General features: G+C 51.4%; 1 protein-coding gene across 4 annotated transcripts in view; it reads right to left on the bottom strand.

Moving 5' to 3' along the window:
• EPHB2 (EPH receptor B2) overlaps positions 1–15,262 on the bottom strand; it is a 189,435-nt gene that overhangs the window by 42,886 nt on the left and 131,287 nt on the right. For all 4 annotated transcript variants that reach the window (XM_044996013.1, XM_044996012.1, XM_044996011.1 and 1 more), the window contains exon 5: positions 5,169–5,293. In XM_044996013.1, the coding sequence (XP_044851948.1) occupies positions 5,169–5,293 (125 nt within the window). The remainder of the gene's footprint in view (positions 1–5,168; positions 5,294–15,262) is intronic.

Raw genomic sequence — 15,262 nt, forward strand, 5'->3', positions numbered from 1 at the left:
CCCCACTCCAGAGCTGCCCAGGTAACATGGAATGACTTAGAAATGCCTCCCCGTTTCTTTCCTGGCCTTGGCTCGGGGGAGATGTGGTTCTCAACAAGCCTCGTGTGTCACAGGCTGGGGCAGGCCCCGCTACCCCGAGTCTGGACTTCCCCAGCCCTGGGTATGTTGGGATTAGTACGTGAACTTACAGCAGGGCTCCCTGCTCCTCCCAGTGAACAAACGGATTGCGCCTCCGCTTTCACAGCCCTGGGCCCAGCGCTCCCATCCTGCCCCGCCCCCTCCTGCAGCCTGGACTTACCAATGCACGTGCACCGCTGACACGCGGTATGCCGGCACCGCAGTACCAGCGTGCGAGTGCTGCTTGGGCAGGCAAAGCTGGGCTAGTTTTAATCTTGCCAGCAGTGAAGCCACAGTAGCACTGGCTGCAATAGGGGCTGGATGAGCCCTCCTGGACCCCTGAGAATTACTTGTGCAGCTAGCCTGGGCATCACTGCTTTGCTACCCGTGCCAGCTGGATTCCAGCTAGCAGGGAGAGCTGCAATCACATCCCCTGAGGGCAGCGCAGACACACCTCCAGAGGTGTCTGTACAGGGCTGACAACTGGCCGCCAAACAACTGCCAGGCTGGCGTCTTTCTGCCAAGCCCGACTGTTCTTCCATTATTCTTTGTTCTTTCCCTGTGTGACACTGACAGAAATGCAAAAGAACCTGCACCAAACGCCAGCCTGGCTTGGAGAAAGGCTTTCTGGCCTCTGCTTCTCTTAACTCCCTATGGAGTCCAGAGTCTGTCGGGGGTTGGACTAGATGATCTCCTGAGGTCTCTTCCAACCCTAATAATCTATTAAGGGGCCCTAAGCTTTTCCATTGGAAACCCCCATTTTTCAGGTGCTCACAACCTTTGGGGCTGAAATTCTCCAGGGCTGGTTAGTACCCAGGAGTGAATTTGTTTGGAAACTTGTTTGGAAACAGTTGTGGGTTTTCAAGTGGAGCAAGCCCACTTTTTCCACGATGAGAACAAAGTTGCCTCTTTTAAACAGCCGCTTGGGGTTGGGAGCTGAAATCTAGCAAGGCGAGATCCTTTAGGGAGCAAAGGGGTTTTTCTGGGTCTGGGGGATGAAAATCATAGTTTGGACCCACATGATGGTTTTAATGACAACTGGAGCTATTTGAAGCTCGGAATTTCTGCTCTGCGGGAAATACTGACATTCTGAAACTGGTTTCATTCCAAACTGGAACAAAACCAACAACATTTAAAATTTTCTCTGAAACTAAATTTAGGAAAAAAAAAAACCTTTTTTGGGGTCAATTGAAAACACTGTGCTGTGATAAAATCCAAGTGTTTCATTCCAATTGTGACATTTTCATTTTGTACTGCATTGGAATTTAAAATAAAATCAATTTAGAAATGAAAAGTCATTTCACAATGAAAACCAGATCAACTTTTTTCAGTTTTGGGGACGAAACAGAGCAAAGTGAATGTAAGACCGTAAGAACGTACTGGGTCACACCAGGTATCAGAGGGGTAGCCGTGTTAGTCTGGTTCTGTAGAAGCAGCAAAGAATCCTGTGGCACCTTATAGACTAACAGACGTTTTGCAGCATGAGCTTTCGTGGGTGAATACCCACTTCTTCAGATGCAAGACACCAAAGGTCCATCTAGCCCAGTATCCCGTCTTCCAACAGTGGCCAATGCCAGGTGCCCCAGAGGGAATGAACAGAACAGGGAATCATCAAGTGATCCCTCCCCTGTCGCTCATTCCCAGCTTCTGTAGGGTGGAGAGCTGACAGTGGCCAGGACAAGGACCAACTTGTCCAAATGTCAAAACAACCCCAAAGTGTCACTGTAGCATCGGCACCAGCCCCTCCCTCTGCAAGCCAAAGGGGGCTGGGGTTAGAATTTTCCCTTCTGCCCACTACTCACCAGGGCTGCCGGGGGGGGGAGGGGCAAGTGGGGCAATTTACCCCAGACCCTGGGGCCCGCAGGGGCCTCGCAAGCCGCTCCTGGGTTTTCGGTGGCACTTCGGCGGCAGGCCCTTCATTCTCTCCAGGTCTTCAGCGGTGGGTCCTTCAGTGCAGCGGAAGCCTCGGAGCGAGTGAAGCACCCGCCGCTGAAGTGCTGCCGAAGCCTCGGAGCGCCGCCCGGTGAGTACAAGCGCCGCAAGCGGTGGGAAAAAAATAAAATAAAAATAAAGCTGCAATCGGCGGCACTTAGGCTGCTCTACCGCTGCCGCTTCGTTCTTCGGCTGCATTCGGCGGCGGATCCTTCCCTCCGAGAGGGACCCACCGCTGAATTGCCACTGAAGACCCAGCCCTGCCCCAGGCCCCCTGAATCCTCTGGGCGGCCCTGCGGCTAACGCAGCAGCAAATTCCAGCCCAGGCTCCTGTGCAGAGCCCCAACGCCATTTGCACTCTAAGCTGTACGAACCATTACCCCGTGGCACTACCCGTGCCCTGTGCCACCCAGAGCTCTTGTGCAATGACCTCTCAGAGCAAGGAGGAGAGCAGTCTCCCCCAGCAGCCAGCCACAGCCCAGCGGACGGGGGCGAAGGTCACAGCTTTGGCTTTACAGACCATTCTCCTGCATTTACACCCCCACTGAGAGAGAGAGAGAATGAGCGAATAACCGCCCCGAGATCTGCTGCTGCTGCTTAGAGCGTCTCTGGGCTGGGACCCCTCTCTGGGTCTGTCTGGTTATCTCCCCAGCCAACTTGCTATGTTCTCTGGGATCATTTCCAGGGGTCAAGTAAATGGCTCTGATTTATGCAATATAGGTCAGGACCTATTTTACAGCTTACAAAGTGGCTCTCCCCTCCTCCCCCCCCTCTGGCTCCTGGTGCTGAGAAAATAGGTCACAGGCAGGGAGCAACGGGGATTAATCATTTCCTCAGGCAGCTGCTGGGAAAATATTTTCTGTTTCATTTAAATCATAAAAAGTGTTTTAATTAGGTGGGGATTTTTGGAGTTTATTTTTTAATGTGTAGTTTGCGGCAGAAATGTGCTTCTGGGAGGAAAAGGCTCCTGCCCCCCACTTCCCGCTCCCAGCGGACTCCATCCTGCTAAAGCCTCAGCACCACTCACTGAGGCTGGGCCTTCTCCTGCAACCCTGCACTCCGGCCAGACCCCCAGCCCGGAAGGCCTTGGCAGCACAAAGCCAGCCCGTCAGACACCTCCCCACCATGCAAAGGAAGTTACAGTCCTGGCCTGTGAACTTCCTCCTGTTGTGCAGGGTGAGTTCCACTGAACAACACAGAATCCCTCTTCTCTTCTCTGGCTGGGCTGGTGGCACCTGGAATGGGGCGTGTTTTGGAGAGGGACGCATTCTCACTCAGAAGGGCCATTCCACCTGGATCTCTTCCAACCTCTCACATCAGCTCCCATCCCATAGGGCATTGCACTGGCGTAGCTGCATCATTGTAGACCCCCAGCACAGATCCACTGCACTTGTGTAAAGTGGAGCTTGCACCAGCACCATTTATCACAGTTCTATCCCTGGCTAAGTCACACAGGGGAGTGCAAGACCAGTTTCCTACGGGAGCAACACATACACACTGGGAGTGCCAGCCCTGCTTCCTACTGGTGCTACAAATATACACGGTGAAGTGCAAGCCCAGCTTCGTACTTGTACAACGCGTATACACCGGGGAGTGCAAGCCCAGCTTCGTACTTGTACAACACATATATGCCGGGGAGTGCAAGCCCAGCTTCGTATTTGTACAAAACGTATGCACTGGGGAGTGCAAGCCCAGCTTCATACTTGTACAACGCGTATACACCAGGGAGTGCAAGCCCAGCTTCATACTTGTACAACGCGTATACACTGGGGAGTGCAAGCCCAGCTTCATACTTGTACAACGCGTATACACCGGGGAGTGCAAGCCCAGCTTCGTACTTGTACAACGCGTCTACACCGGGGAGTGCAAGCCCAGCTTCGTACTTGTACAACACATATACACTGGGGAGTGCAAGCCCAGCTTCGTATTTGTACAAAACGTATACACTGGGGAGTGCAAGCCCAGCTTCGTATTTGTACAAAACGTATGCACTGGGGAGTGCAAGCCCAGCTTCGTACTTGTACAACGCGTATACACCGGGGAGTGCAAGCCCAGCTTCGTACTTGTACAACACGTATACACCAGGGAGTGCAAGCCCAGCTTCATACTTGTACAACGTGTATACACCGGGGAGTGCAAGCCCAGCTTCGTACTTGTACAACGCGTATACACTGGGGAGTGCAAGCCCAGCTTCGTACTTGTACAACACGTATGCACTGGGGAGTGCAAGCCCAGCTTCATACTTGTACAACGCATATACACTGGGGAGTGCAAGCCCAGCTTCGTACTTGTACAATGCGTATGCACTGGGGAGTGCAAGCCCAGCTTCGTACTTGTACAACGCGTATACACTGGGGAGTGCAAGCCCAGCTTCATACTTGTACAACACGTATGCACTGGGGAGTGCAAGCCCAGCTTCATACTTGTACAACGTGTATACACTGGGGAGTGCAAGCCCAGCTTTTGCCAGTGCAACACATGCACACTGGTTCAGCTGCACTGGTGCAAACAATGGTCATGCAGAGAAGCCCTTAGGACTGGCACTGGAGGCTAAATTCATCCCTGGTGTAAAATCATTGACTCTGTGGAGTCAAGCAGGAATTTAGCCCCAACATATCAGTGTATCAGTTTGCGAGGTTCCAGCCAGCACAGTTCCTGCTCCATGAAGAAGCCACCGCTGCACCAGGGAAAGGGACTAACAAGTCCCTGGGACCTCTGCTTTAGCAAACTGGAGGGAAGGGCCAGCCTGCAATGGCGCTGACAACCACTAGCTCTTGATTATTGAAGGTTGGGACACCCCTCTCATGGCCTCAAGAACTCCTCCTCAGTGACTCCTCATGCCCTTTCAAACCCAGCTATATCGCCCAAGCAGAGCTAGCTGCGTGGAGACTACAGTGTGTCCTGCCCTACACATTCAATCCCTGGGATCCAAAGGGTTAATATTATTCTCTTCAACTGCATCTGACACCAGTTGTGCCACCACATGCCCCCGGGGCACATGCCATCTCTGGCTGTGATGGTCAGTCCCCCAAAGCATCTCCACCAAGGATGGCAAAAGGGCTGAGCCGCGTCTCCCCATGCCCACATTAACAGTGGGCGGCCCCAGGCTCTGCTGATACCTTCTCAAAGTATTGCAGCTCATAATCCAGGATGACTCCGTTGGGCTGGTCAGGCTGAGACCACGATAAGGTAATGCTGTCCACCGTCCGGCTGACCTGGTGCATGATGGATACAGCCGAAGGGGCTGGAAGAGAGGGAGAAGAGAGAACTGTAAGTCAACTGCACGGAGCAGATGGCACTTGACGCTGGAGCGGGCAGGTCAGTAACATTACTCTGTTGTAGCCATCGCTTTCAGTTCCAGCACCGCCCACTGGTCTGCACAGCTACCGGGGCCAGCCCCAGGCAATTCCTAGAGTCTGAGAGGAGAGCAAAATATTCCTAGGAACATGGAAAGTTAGTCAGGGCTTGAGACTTTTGCATTGTTACGAGTTTGAAACTGGAAGCAGTTCAGTGCAATATTTCAGGTGGGGATCTGGATTATTTTCAAGTGAAACAGGCCCTAATTCTCAGGCAAAATGAACTCTTGTTTGAGCAAAACCTGCCTTGTCTCCCAGCAAAGAAGCCTTTGCATCAAGAGCATGCAAAAATCCGTTTTCCACCCCCGATATTCGTCATGCCAGAGGCCCAGGGACACACTGGAAGTGCACGTCTCCCCTCTGATCTCAGTGTGCTGAGTCTGCAGGCAGCAGCTGCGAGTGCGAGACGTTCATCCACCAGCCTGAGCATAAAGTGCAAACTGACCGGACACATGTATAACAGTGACTCTTGCGCCTCCTGGAAATGAGACACATGCTGACGTCACTAGTTCTCCTGCACCGATGGATCCCTCCAGCTATGGCTCAGACTGGCCCACCAGCTGGTCACAGTGAGATTGCCCTTGATTGCCAACACAGCTCAACGTGTAGCCTGCTAGGAATGATGCAGCTACTGATTCTTACCCCATTTCCATGGTCATGTGAGATTCTCTGGCAGCCGGGGCTGGGAGCACAAGCAAAGCAGAGGCAGACTAATGCACTCCTCTTCATTCACAGCACAGTGCTGCTACCCCTCTCAATAAGCACCATGGACACGGGGCTGGATTCTGCTCTCACACAGATGTAAATTAGGCATAATCCCAGTGCACACGACTAATGAAAAACCAAGCTCAGGCATAGCTACGTCAGGGCCAGGGAGAGAGAGACCCAGTGAGAATGGCCAAGAGAATGAGCTCCCCACAGCTGCAGCACCAGGCTTTGAATCCTCAGAAAAGGTAATGAGGTAACACCCCCTGTGACACACTGTACCTCAAAATAGCACCCTGTAGCCCCCAGATTCATCATTCCTATCTGGTTGTGATATTTCATACAAAGCAGGCCAGGTAAGATATCATATGAAAGGTGAAACCCGTATAGCATCAGTGTGTACGTGGTTATGAGATTTTGCTGTATGGCTGTTACTGACATGTGCTGTACATTTGCAATGCTCCCAGGAGGATGTTAATCCACCATTAATCAGCAGGGGAGGCGTAATCAAGGGGTTTACAACTCAATGACAATTGCACAAGCACCACACAATGGGGACTTCTCAGTTCTATGACTCAGTTGCACAAGACCACACCGGGGAATTGCCCAACGCTGTGACTCAGCAAAGCCCACCAGGGCACGTCTGGGTAAGCGTCTTCTAGGCACATGGACTAAGATTATAAAACAGGGGACAAGGGCATCATGCTTTTATCTTTCTCCTCCCCCACCTACGCTGGAAGCAATAAGAACGCTGGAAGGACAAAAGACTTCAACTGAGGAGACTGGTCCTGGCTCAAGGGAGAAGCCAGCGTATTAAGAACTGTAACATCCTGGGGGTGAGCAAACTGCTTGATCTAAATACTGTCCCGTGTAACGAGGTTTAAGACTTGGACTGTGCGCTTACCTTTGATTTTCTATGGTAACTAGCTCTGACCTTCTATGCCAACCACTTATACTCTCTCAAATCCTTCTTTCTGTAGTTGCTAAACCTGTTTTATATTTTACCCAAAACAGGGTGTTTTGGTGGAAGTGCTTGGGAAATCTCAGCTCAGTGACCAAGGCGGGTGCGTGTCCTCTCCACATTGAGGGAGGGGCGGACTGGGTAATAAACGTACACTGGTCTGGGGTGCCAGGCTGAGGAGCCGGGGAAACTGGCCGGTGCCTTTCCCTGTGTGATTTGTGAGTGGCTCAGGGAGCGTTCATGGGATCGAGCTGGGTGTGGGTCTCCACATGCAGTTGTGCTGAGTGATCACAGCGCCTGGAGGGGTTTGTTGGCTGTCACTAGCAAAGCCTTGAGAGAGATGGCCCAGGCTGGAGAGCTAAGGGGGCACAGCAGTACCCCAGTCCCAGGCTGTACCCCGGGGATCCCATCACCCCCCCGTCACTATCTCTCCAGGTCTGTTTCCACATGAAAGACAGACTCACATTCAAAGGGGCTTTTACTTGGCCCAGCCTTTTAAATATGTTGTGATGTAAAAGCAACTCACTAAACAACCCTGAGAAAGGGCGTTGGAGAGCAGCAAGGTGTTCCCCAGCACACGAGGTGCAGAGCACCACTCGTCCCCTGTGCAAAACTCCCAGGGTTCTCACCGCACCTCCACTGCTGCCCCCAGGTCTCCAGTAACAGGCTGTTTCTAAGACTTTGTTACTTTGACCAGCTTGGCTACAGAACATAACAAAGTAGAATCATAAATAATTAAAATGAAGCTCCAATTGTAAAAATAACTGAACAAAGTACACTTTCGTGATGCATTATAGAATATTAAGGGAATTGGCGAGTGAAATTGCAAGCCCGTTAGCGATGATTTTTAATAAATCTCTAAACTCGGGGGTTGTACCGTTTGACTGGAGATTAGCTAATATAGTTCCTATATTCAAGAAGGGGAAAAAAAGTGACCCGGGTAACTACAGGCCTGTTAGTTTAACATCTGTAGTATGCAAAGTCATGGAAAAAAATTTAAAGGAGAGAGTGGTTACGGACCTTGAGACCGATGGCAACTGGGACAAATTACAGCATGGTTTTACGAAAGGTAGATCGTGCCAAACCAACCTGATCTCCTTCTTTGAGAAAGTAACAGATTTTTTAGACAAGGGAAATGCGGTGGATCTAATATATCTTGATTTCAGTAAGGCGTTTGATACGGTACCACATGAGGAATTACTGGTTAAATTGGAAAAGATGGGGATCGAAATGAAAATCCAGAGGTGGATAAGGAGCTGGTTAAAGGGGAGACTGCAGAGGGTCATATTGAAGGGTGATCTGTCGGGTTGGAGGGGGGTTACCAGTGGAGTTCCTCAAGGTTCGGTTTTGGGTCCGATTTTATTTAATCTATTTATCGCTGACCTTGGAACCAAAAGTAGGAGTGGGCTGATAAAGTTTGCGGATGACACAAAGTTGGGAGGTATTGCCAATTCGGAAAAGGATCGGGATATCCTCCAGGGAGATTTGGATGATCTTGTAAACTGGAGTATTAGTAACAGGATGAAATACAATAGTGAAAAGTGTAAGGTTATGCATTTAGGGATGACTAACAAGAATTTTAGTTATAAGCTGGGGACGCACCAGTTGGAAGTAACGGAGGAGGAGAAGGACCTAGGCGTCCTGGTTGATCGTAGGATGACTATGAGTAGGCAATGTGATGTGGCCGCTAAAAAAGCTAATGCGGTCTTGGGATGCATTAGGCGAGGTATTTCTAGTAGAGATAAGGAGGTGCTAGTCCCGTTATATAAGGCGTTGGTGAGACCTCATTTGGAGTATTGTGTGCAGTTTTGGTCTCCCATGTTTAAGAAGGATGAACTCAAACTGGAACGGGTACAAAGAAGGGCCACTAGAATGATCCGAGGAATGGAAAGCCTGTCGTATGAAAGGAGACTTGAGGAGCTCGGTTTGTTTTCCTTAACCAAAAGAAGGACAAGAGGAGATATGATTGCACTCTTTAAATATATCAGAGGGATAAATACCAGGGAAGGAGAGGAATTATTTCAGCTCAGTGCTAATGTGGACACAAGGACAAATGGATATAAATTGTCAGTCAGGAAATTTAGGCTTGAAATTAGACGAAGGTTTCTAACCATCAGAGGAGTGCAATTCTGGAACAGCCTACCGAGGGAAACAGTGGGGGCAAAGGACCTCCATGACTTTAAGATTAAGCTGGATAAGTGTATGGAGGGGATGGTATGATAGGATAACGGGTTTAGTCAATAGGTCAATAATGTGCCACACTGGTAATTAGTACAAAGGGTCAACGTTGGGATATTGTTAGCCCTTTCCAGAGGGTCTGGCTGGAGAGTCTTGCCCACATGCTCGGGGTTCAGCTGATCGCCATATTTGGGGTCGGGAAGGAATTCTCCTCCAGGGTAGATTGGCAGTGGCCCTGGAGGTTTTTCGCCTTCCTCCGAAGCATGGGGCAGGGGTCGCTTGCTGGTGGATTATCTGCTACTTGAAGTCTTTAAATCATGATTTGGAGCATTCAACAGCAGAGTCAAGGGAGAGAATTAGTTCAGGAGTGGGTGGATCGGCTTATGTGGCCTGCATCTTGCAGGAGGTCAGACTAGATGATCATAATGGTCCCTTCTGATCTTGAATTCTATGATTCTATGATTATCCTGGCTTTTCAGTTGATTTTCTTCATTTACTATTTTGCAATATTCATGATGGGTTAGTCTCCAGCACAGACTGGTGCTTAGGGGCCAGGAATGGGAGTCAGGAGACCAGTAAGTTGCTGTGTCACAGCCCTGCCCTGTTCTCAGTTTCCCCATTTGTGAAACAAGGATAATGACACAAGCCAGCATTGGCAAAGCACTCTGAGATCTATGGCTATCTCAGAGATCTCCCCCTGCTGGTGCCACTGCCAGCCAGTGCTCCCTCAGAAACATGATGAGGGTAGGGAATGGAGACTGCCCATGGGATAGCAAGTTCTCATCCACTAGCCAAATCACAGCTGCTAAAGTCACCTTCTCTCCCTCTGCTCCAACCCTGGTGCCCATCACTGGATTCCTGTCTCTTGTCATGGCAAACCAGAGCTCCTCACCCTTATTATTTCAGGTCATGTGCCTGGTTCTCTGCACTCCTCCCAGTCCTCTTTCCTCACGGCTCCCGTACTCCCCTCTAGGTTTCGTACCATCACTCACTGCTGCCCCATCCACGTGATGCAGTCTCCCTCTCTGTCAGCCCCAATCCTGCCGGGCCTGTGCCCCACACGAAGTCCCACTGACTGCAATCCTCTTGCAGGACCAGGGCCGACTGTTGCAAAGTGAAATGTGATTTCATTTGAATGAAGTGAGGACGTTTCTAACCCTGGCTGTTATTCCATTGTTATTACGGCTGATTATTTTCACCACCATCATGTATTTTAGGAAAACCGACAATCTCAGTGACAAGCGTGAGATTCACGTTGGGTTTCCCTTGCTGCAGAAAAAGGCCAGAGAGACTTGGGTGTGCCCAAGCCACGGATCGCTGAGGCAGGGCCAAGGGAAGAGGATGGAGCCAGCTGGTCTGTGCCAGGGCTCTCTCAGGCTGGGAGCAGATGGGAGCTTAGGAGAATGGGCACAAGCCCCCCACCCAGAAAACAAGAACAATCCCCCAGTTATGCTTCCGTTTTGGTGGGCAGAAGTGGATGAATCCTTTCCCAAGAGGAGTTGTCTCTGCACACTCACCTGAGAGACCTCACAGAGAGGATCACAGAATCATAGAATCATAGAATATCAGGGTTGGAAGGAACCTCAGGTGGTCACCTAGTCCAACCCCCTGCTCAAAGCAGGACCAACCCCAACTAAATCATCCCAGCCAGGGCTTTGTCAAGCCTGACCTTAAAAACCTCTAAGGAAGGAGATTCCACCACCTCCCTAGGTAACCCTTTCCAGTGCTTCACCACCCTCCTAGTGAAATTTTTTTTCCTAATATCCAGCCTAAACCTCCCCCTCTGCAACTTGAGACCATTACTCCTTGTTCTGTCATCTTCTACCACTGAGAACAGTCTAGATCAGGGATGGGCAAACTATGGCCCGCGGGCCGGATCCGGCCCTTCAGGGCTTTGGATCCGGCCCACGGGATTACCCCTGGTGGTGCTGCGGGCCCGGCGCTGCTCTCAGAAGCAGCCCCCGGGCCGGGAGGCAAAGGGCTCCATGTGCGCACGCAGAGCCCTCTGCCCGCCTCCCCCCCCCCGCAGGGGCCGCAGCACTTCCTGGAGTGGCGTGGGGACAGGGCAGGCATGCAGGGAGCCTGCCCTGGCCCTGGCGTGCGCCACTGCCACCCCGGAGCCACTTTAGGTAAGCGGCACCGGGCTGGAGCTCAAACCCCTCCTGCCCCCCGCCCCCCAACTTCCTGCCCTAAGCCCTCTGCCTGTACCTCGCACCCCTCCTGCACCCAACTCCCTGCCCTGAGCCCCTTTCTGCACTCCTGTGCATTCCAACCACCTGCCCTGAGCTCCCTGCTGCACCCTGCACCCCGTGCACCCCAACTCCCTGCCCTGAGCCCCTTTCTGCACTCCTGTGCATTCCAACCACCTGCCCTGAGCTCCCTGCTGCACCCTGCACCCCTCCTGTACCCCAACCCCCTTCCCTGAGCCCCTTTCTGCACTCCTGTGCATTCCAACCACCTGCCCTGAGCCCCATCCTGCACTCTGCACCCCTCCTGTACCCCAACCCCCTTCCCTGAGCCCCTTTCTGCACTCCTGTGCATTCCAACCACCTGCCCTGAGCTCCCTGCTGCACCCTGCACCCCGTGCACCCCAACTCCCTGCCCTGAGCCCCATCCTGCACTCCGTACCCCTCCTGTACCCCAACCCCCTTCCCTGAGCCCCCTCTTACACTCTGCACCCCTTCTCTGCCCCAATCCCTTGTCCTGAGCCCCTTCCTCCACATCCCGCACTCCACCCGCCCTGCCCCGGCCCTGCATACAATTTCCTCACCCAGATGTGGCCCTCGCCCCAAAAAGTTTGCCCACCCCTGGTCTAGATCCATCCTCTTTGGAACCCCCTTTCAGGTAGTTGAAAGCAGCTATCAAATCCCCCCTCATTCTTTTCTTCTGCAGACTAAACAATCCCAGTTCCCTCAGCCTCTCCTCATAAGTCATGTGCTCCAGCCCCCTAATCATTTTTGTTGCCCTCCACTGGACTCTTTCCAATTTTTCCACATCCTTCTTGTAGTGTGGGGCCCAAAACTGGATACAGTACTCCAGATGAGGCCTCACCAATGTCGAAGAGAAGGGAATGATCACGTCCCTCGATCTGCTGGCAATGCCCCTACTTATACAGCCTCTGCAAAATGGAGACAATATCCTGGCCTGTAGTTCCCCGGATCCTCCTCCTTCCCTTTTTTAAAGATGGGCACTACAGTAGCCTTTTTCCAGTCATCCAGGACCTTCCCCAATCGCCATGAGTTTTCAAAGATAATGGCCAATGGCTCTGCAATCACATCCGCCAACTCCTTTAGCACCCTCGGATGCAGCGCATCCAGCCTCATGGACTTGTGCTCGTCCAGTTTTTCTAAATAGTCCCGAACCACTTCTTTCTCCGCAGAGGTTTGGTCACCTTCTCCCCATACTGTGCTGCCCAGTGCCGCAGTCTGGGAGCTGACCTTGTCTGTGAAGACAGAGGCAAAAAAATCATTGAGTACATTAGCTTTTCCCACATCCTCTGTCACTAAGTTGCCTCCCTCATTCAGCAAGGGGCCCACACTTTCCTTGACTTTCTTCTTGTTGCTAACATACCTGAAGAAACCCTTCTTGTTACTCTTAACATCCCTTGCTAGCTGCAACTCCAAGTGTGATTTGGCCTTCCTGATTTCACACCTGCATGCCTGAACAATATTTTTATACTCCTCCCTGGTCATTTGTCCAATCTTCCACTTCTTGTAAGCTTCTTTTTTGTGTTTAAGACGAGCAAGGATTTCACTGTTAAGCCAAGCTCGTCGCCTGCCGTATTTACTGTTCTTTCTACACATTGGGATGTTTTTTTCCTGCAACCTCAATAAGGATTCTTTAAAATACAGGCAGCTCTCCTGGACTCCTTTCCCCCTCATGTTATTTTCCCAGGGGATCCTGCCCATCAGTTCCCTGAGGGAGTCAGTCTGCTTTTCTGAAGTCCAGGGTCCGTATTCTGCTGCTCTCCTTTCTTCCTTGTGTCCATACCTAGGAGAGCAAGGCAGACAGAGCCGATTTTGTTCCCATGCCGGGCCCTGAACCACCAATGCATGCTGCCTCCTATGTGTTCAGGCCCTTTGCAAACTAAGCCCTCATCAATGACTGAATCTTGTAGATCAGTAAGTGAAGGAACACCGTGTACAATATCTCTGTCACATGCCAGTCTCTGCTTTATGAAAGTGGAATGTGCTGGGTGCCTGCTGGTGGCGTGTTCTGCACCACGTGCAATAATCCAGGGGACTGGAAAAGAAACATGCCCCGTGAGCACCATCTCACAGCCTCCCTCACCCTGAGATGTGGAGAACACTTGATTTTCATGCAACCTGCTCTGCAGAGGAAGCGGTGACGGGGAAACAGTTTGGCCCAGAATAAATGCAGCTAGAAAAGCAACGGGAGCATTTACATCTGCTAATGGGCCTAATGGAACCCTGCATTCCTACAGTACCGGGGCAGGCTAGCAGATGCTCAGCGCTGGTCTCACTCTGCTCCCAGTGATGTCACTGGAAGCTTACAGAGTTACGCCAAGGCTGAACACTTTTGTTAACCCCACCCAGAAGGCGCCGGGGTCATACAAACGACTTCATGGCTAGTAAATATCTCCCCTGCTTTTTGACCACCATGTTGATGTAGTAAGTTAAGAAATCAGCGGAAGCCACCTCCGAGTAAGTTGTTCTGTGATTAACAAACCCGAGCCCGAGGGAGCCGTGTCCTCAGTGACCTGTCACATTCTAGCGCAGGACAGAGCGCCAGGGAGGGTCTCAAAGCTGATCTGGAGGCCACACATTTCAGAACCATTTCCAAATGACAATGCAAATGCTACGAAAGTCTGACAGTGCTTCAGCAAAGGTGCTGGGGCTTGTGACAGCCAGGGCTGTGGATGGGGGAAATCCCTTTATGCACAAGACCACTTATGTGCCACTCACACTGTAACACATGGTCCTTTTTGTACAGGTGGGGTTTCATCCTATGCAGGCAAGTGTGGGGGAAAACACCTCAAGATGTTTTCCTCGATGGAGCTCATGAAGCAGCTCAACTCACAGGAAAGGCACTTGAGGGTAACACGAGTGACCTTGCTGTAGCTGTGAAAGAAGCATTCCCATCCACTCCTGGAAGGCGAGCCAGGCGCAGGCATGACCTGCAGGCAGGAGGGGAACCCCCAACATTGCCCCCTTGACAGGAACTGCAAGGGGGGGGACACTTGTTCTTGGAGAGAACAGAGCTGCATGGAACAATGCTGCAAACATTTGTCTCCACACAAATACCCACTGATGAGGCAGCAGCACATGGACTGATGTGGCCTCCAGCTCTGTTCCCAGGCATGACCCCCATCGCCTGGGAATCAGATCACATCTTTCTGCTAGAAGGAAGGGTTCTGATTTCCAAAGCGGCTCAGAGGATCCTAGCCACATCTTTGCCATTCAACTGAGTGGCTTTTCAGAGTCTAGCCACAGGAAAAGCTTCTAACCACAGAATTCTACAAAACACCAGGGCATCTTGTGCACAGATGCTGTGTGACTCCACGAAGCAGGACGGTAATTTTATCAGCCAGCTGCAATGTACGGTGAAGCCATGTGAGTTTTTAACCCTTCAGAGCCTCCGACACTGGGGGGTCCAGAGAATCCCTCAGCTCCTGACCTGATGTCAGCTCTCAGCTCTGCCACGGATTTCCCACATGACCATGGGCAAGTCACAGATAATCACTCTGGGCCTCAGTTTCCCATCTGCAAAATGGAGACAATATCCCTTCCCGTCTCCATCTCGCTGTCTATTGGCTAGTTAGATGGGAAGTTCTCTGGAACACAGATTGTTGCTTCTGGGTACAGTGCACAAGCCTAGCACAATGGGCCCCAGCCTGGGCAGGGCCTCCTTGCCATTCCTGCAATGAAAATAAGACACAGCAAGATAAAATACCGATACTGTCTCGCATGAGCTTCTCATAAACAAACTGGGGAAATACAACCTAGATGGAGCTACTCTACGGTGGAAAACCATTCCCAGAGAGTAGTTATCA

The sequence above is a fragment of the Mauremys mutica genome, chromosome 21 (assembly GCF_020497125.1).
Source record: "Mauremys mutica isolate MM-2020 ecotype Southern chromosome 21, ASM2049712v1, whole genome shotgun sequence".
In the NCBI taxonomy this organism is placed as follows: domain Eukaryota; kingdom Metazoa; phylum Chordata; order Testudines; family Geoemydidae; genus Mauremys; species Mauremys mutica.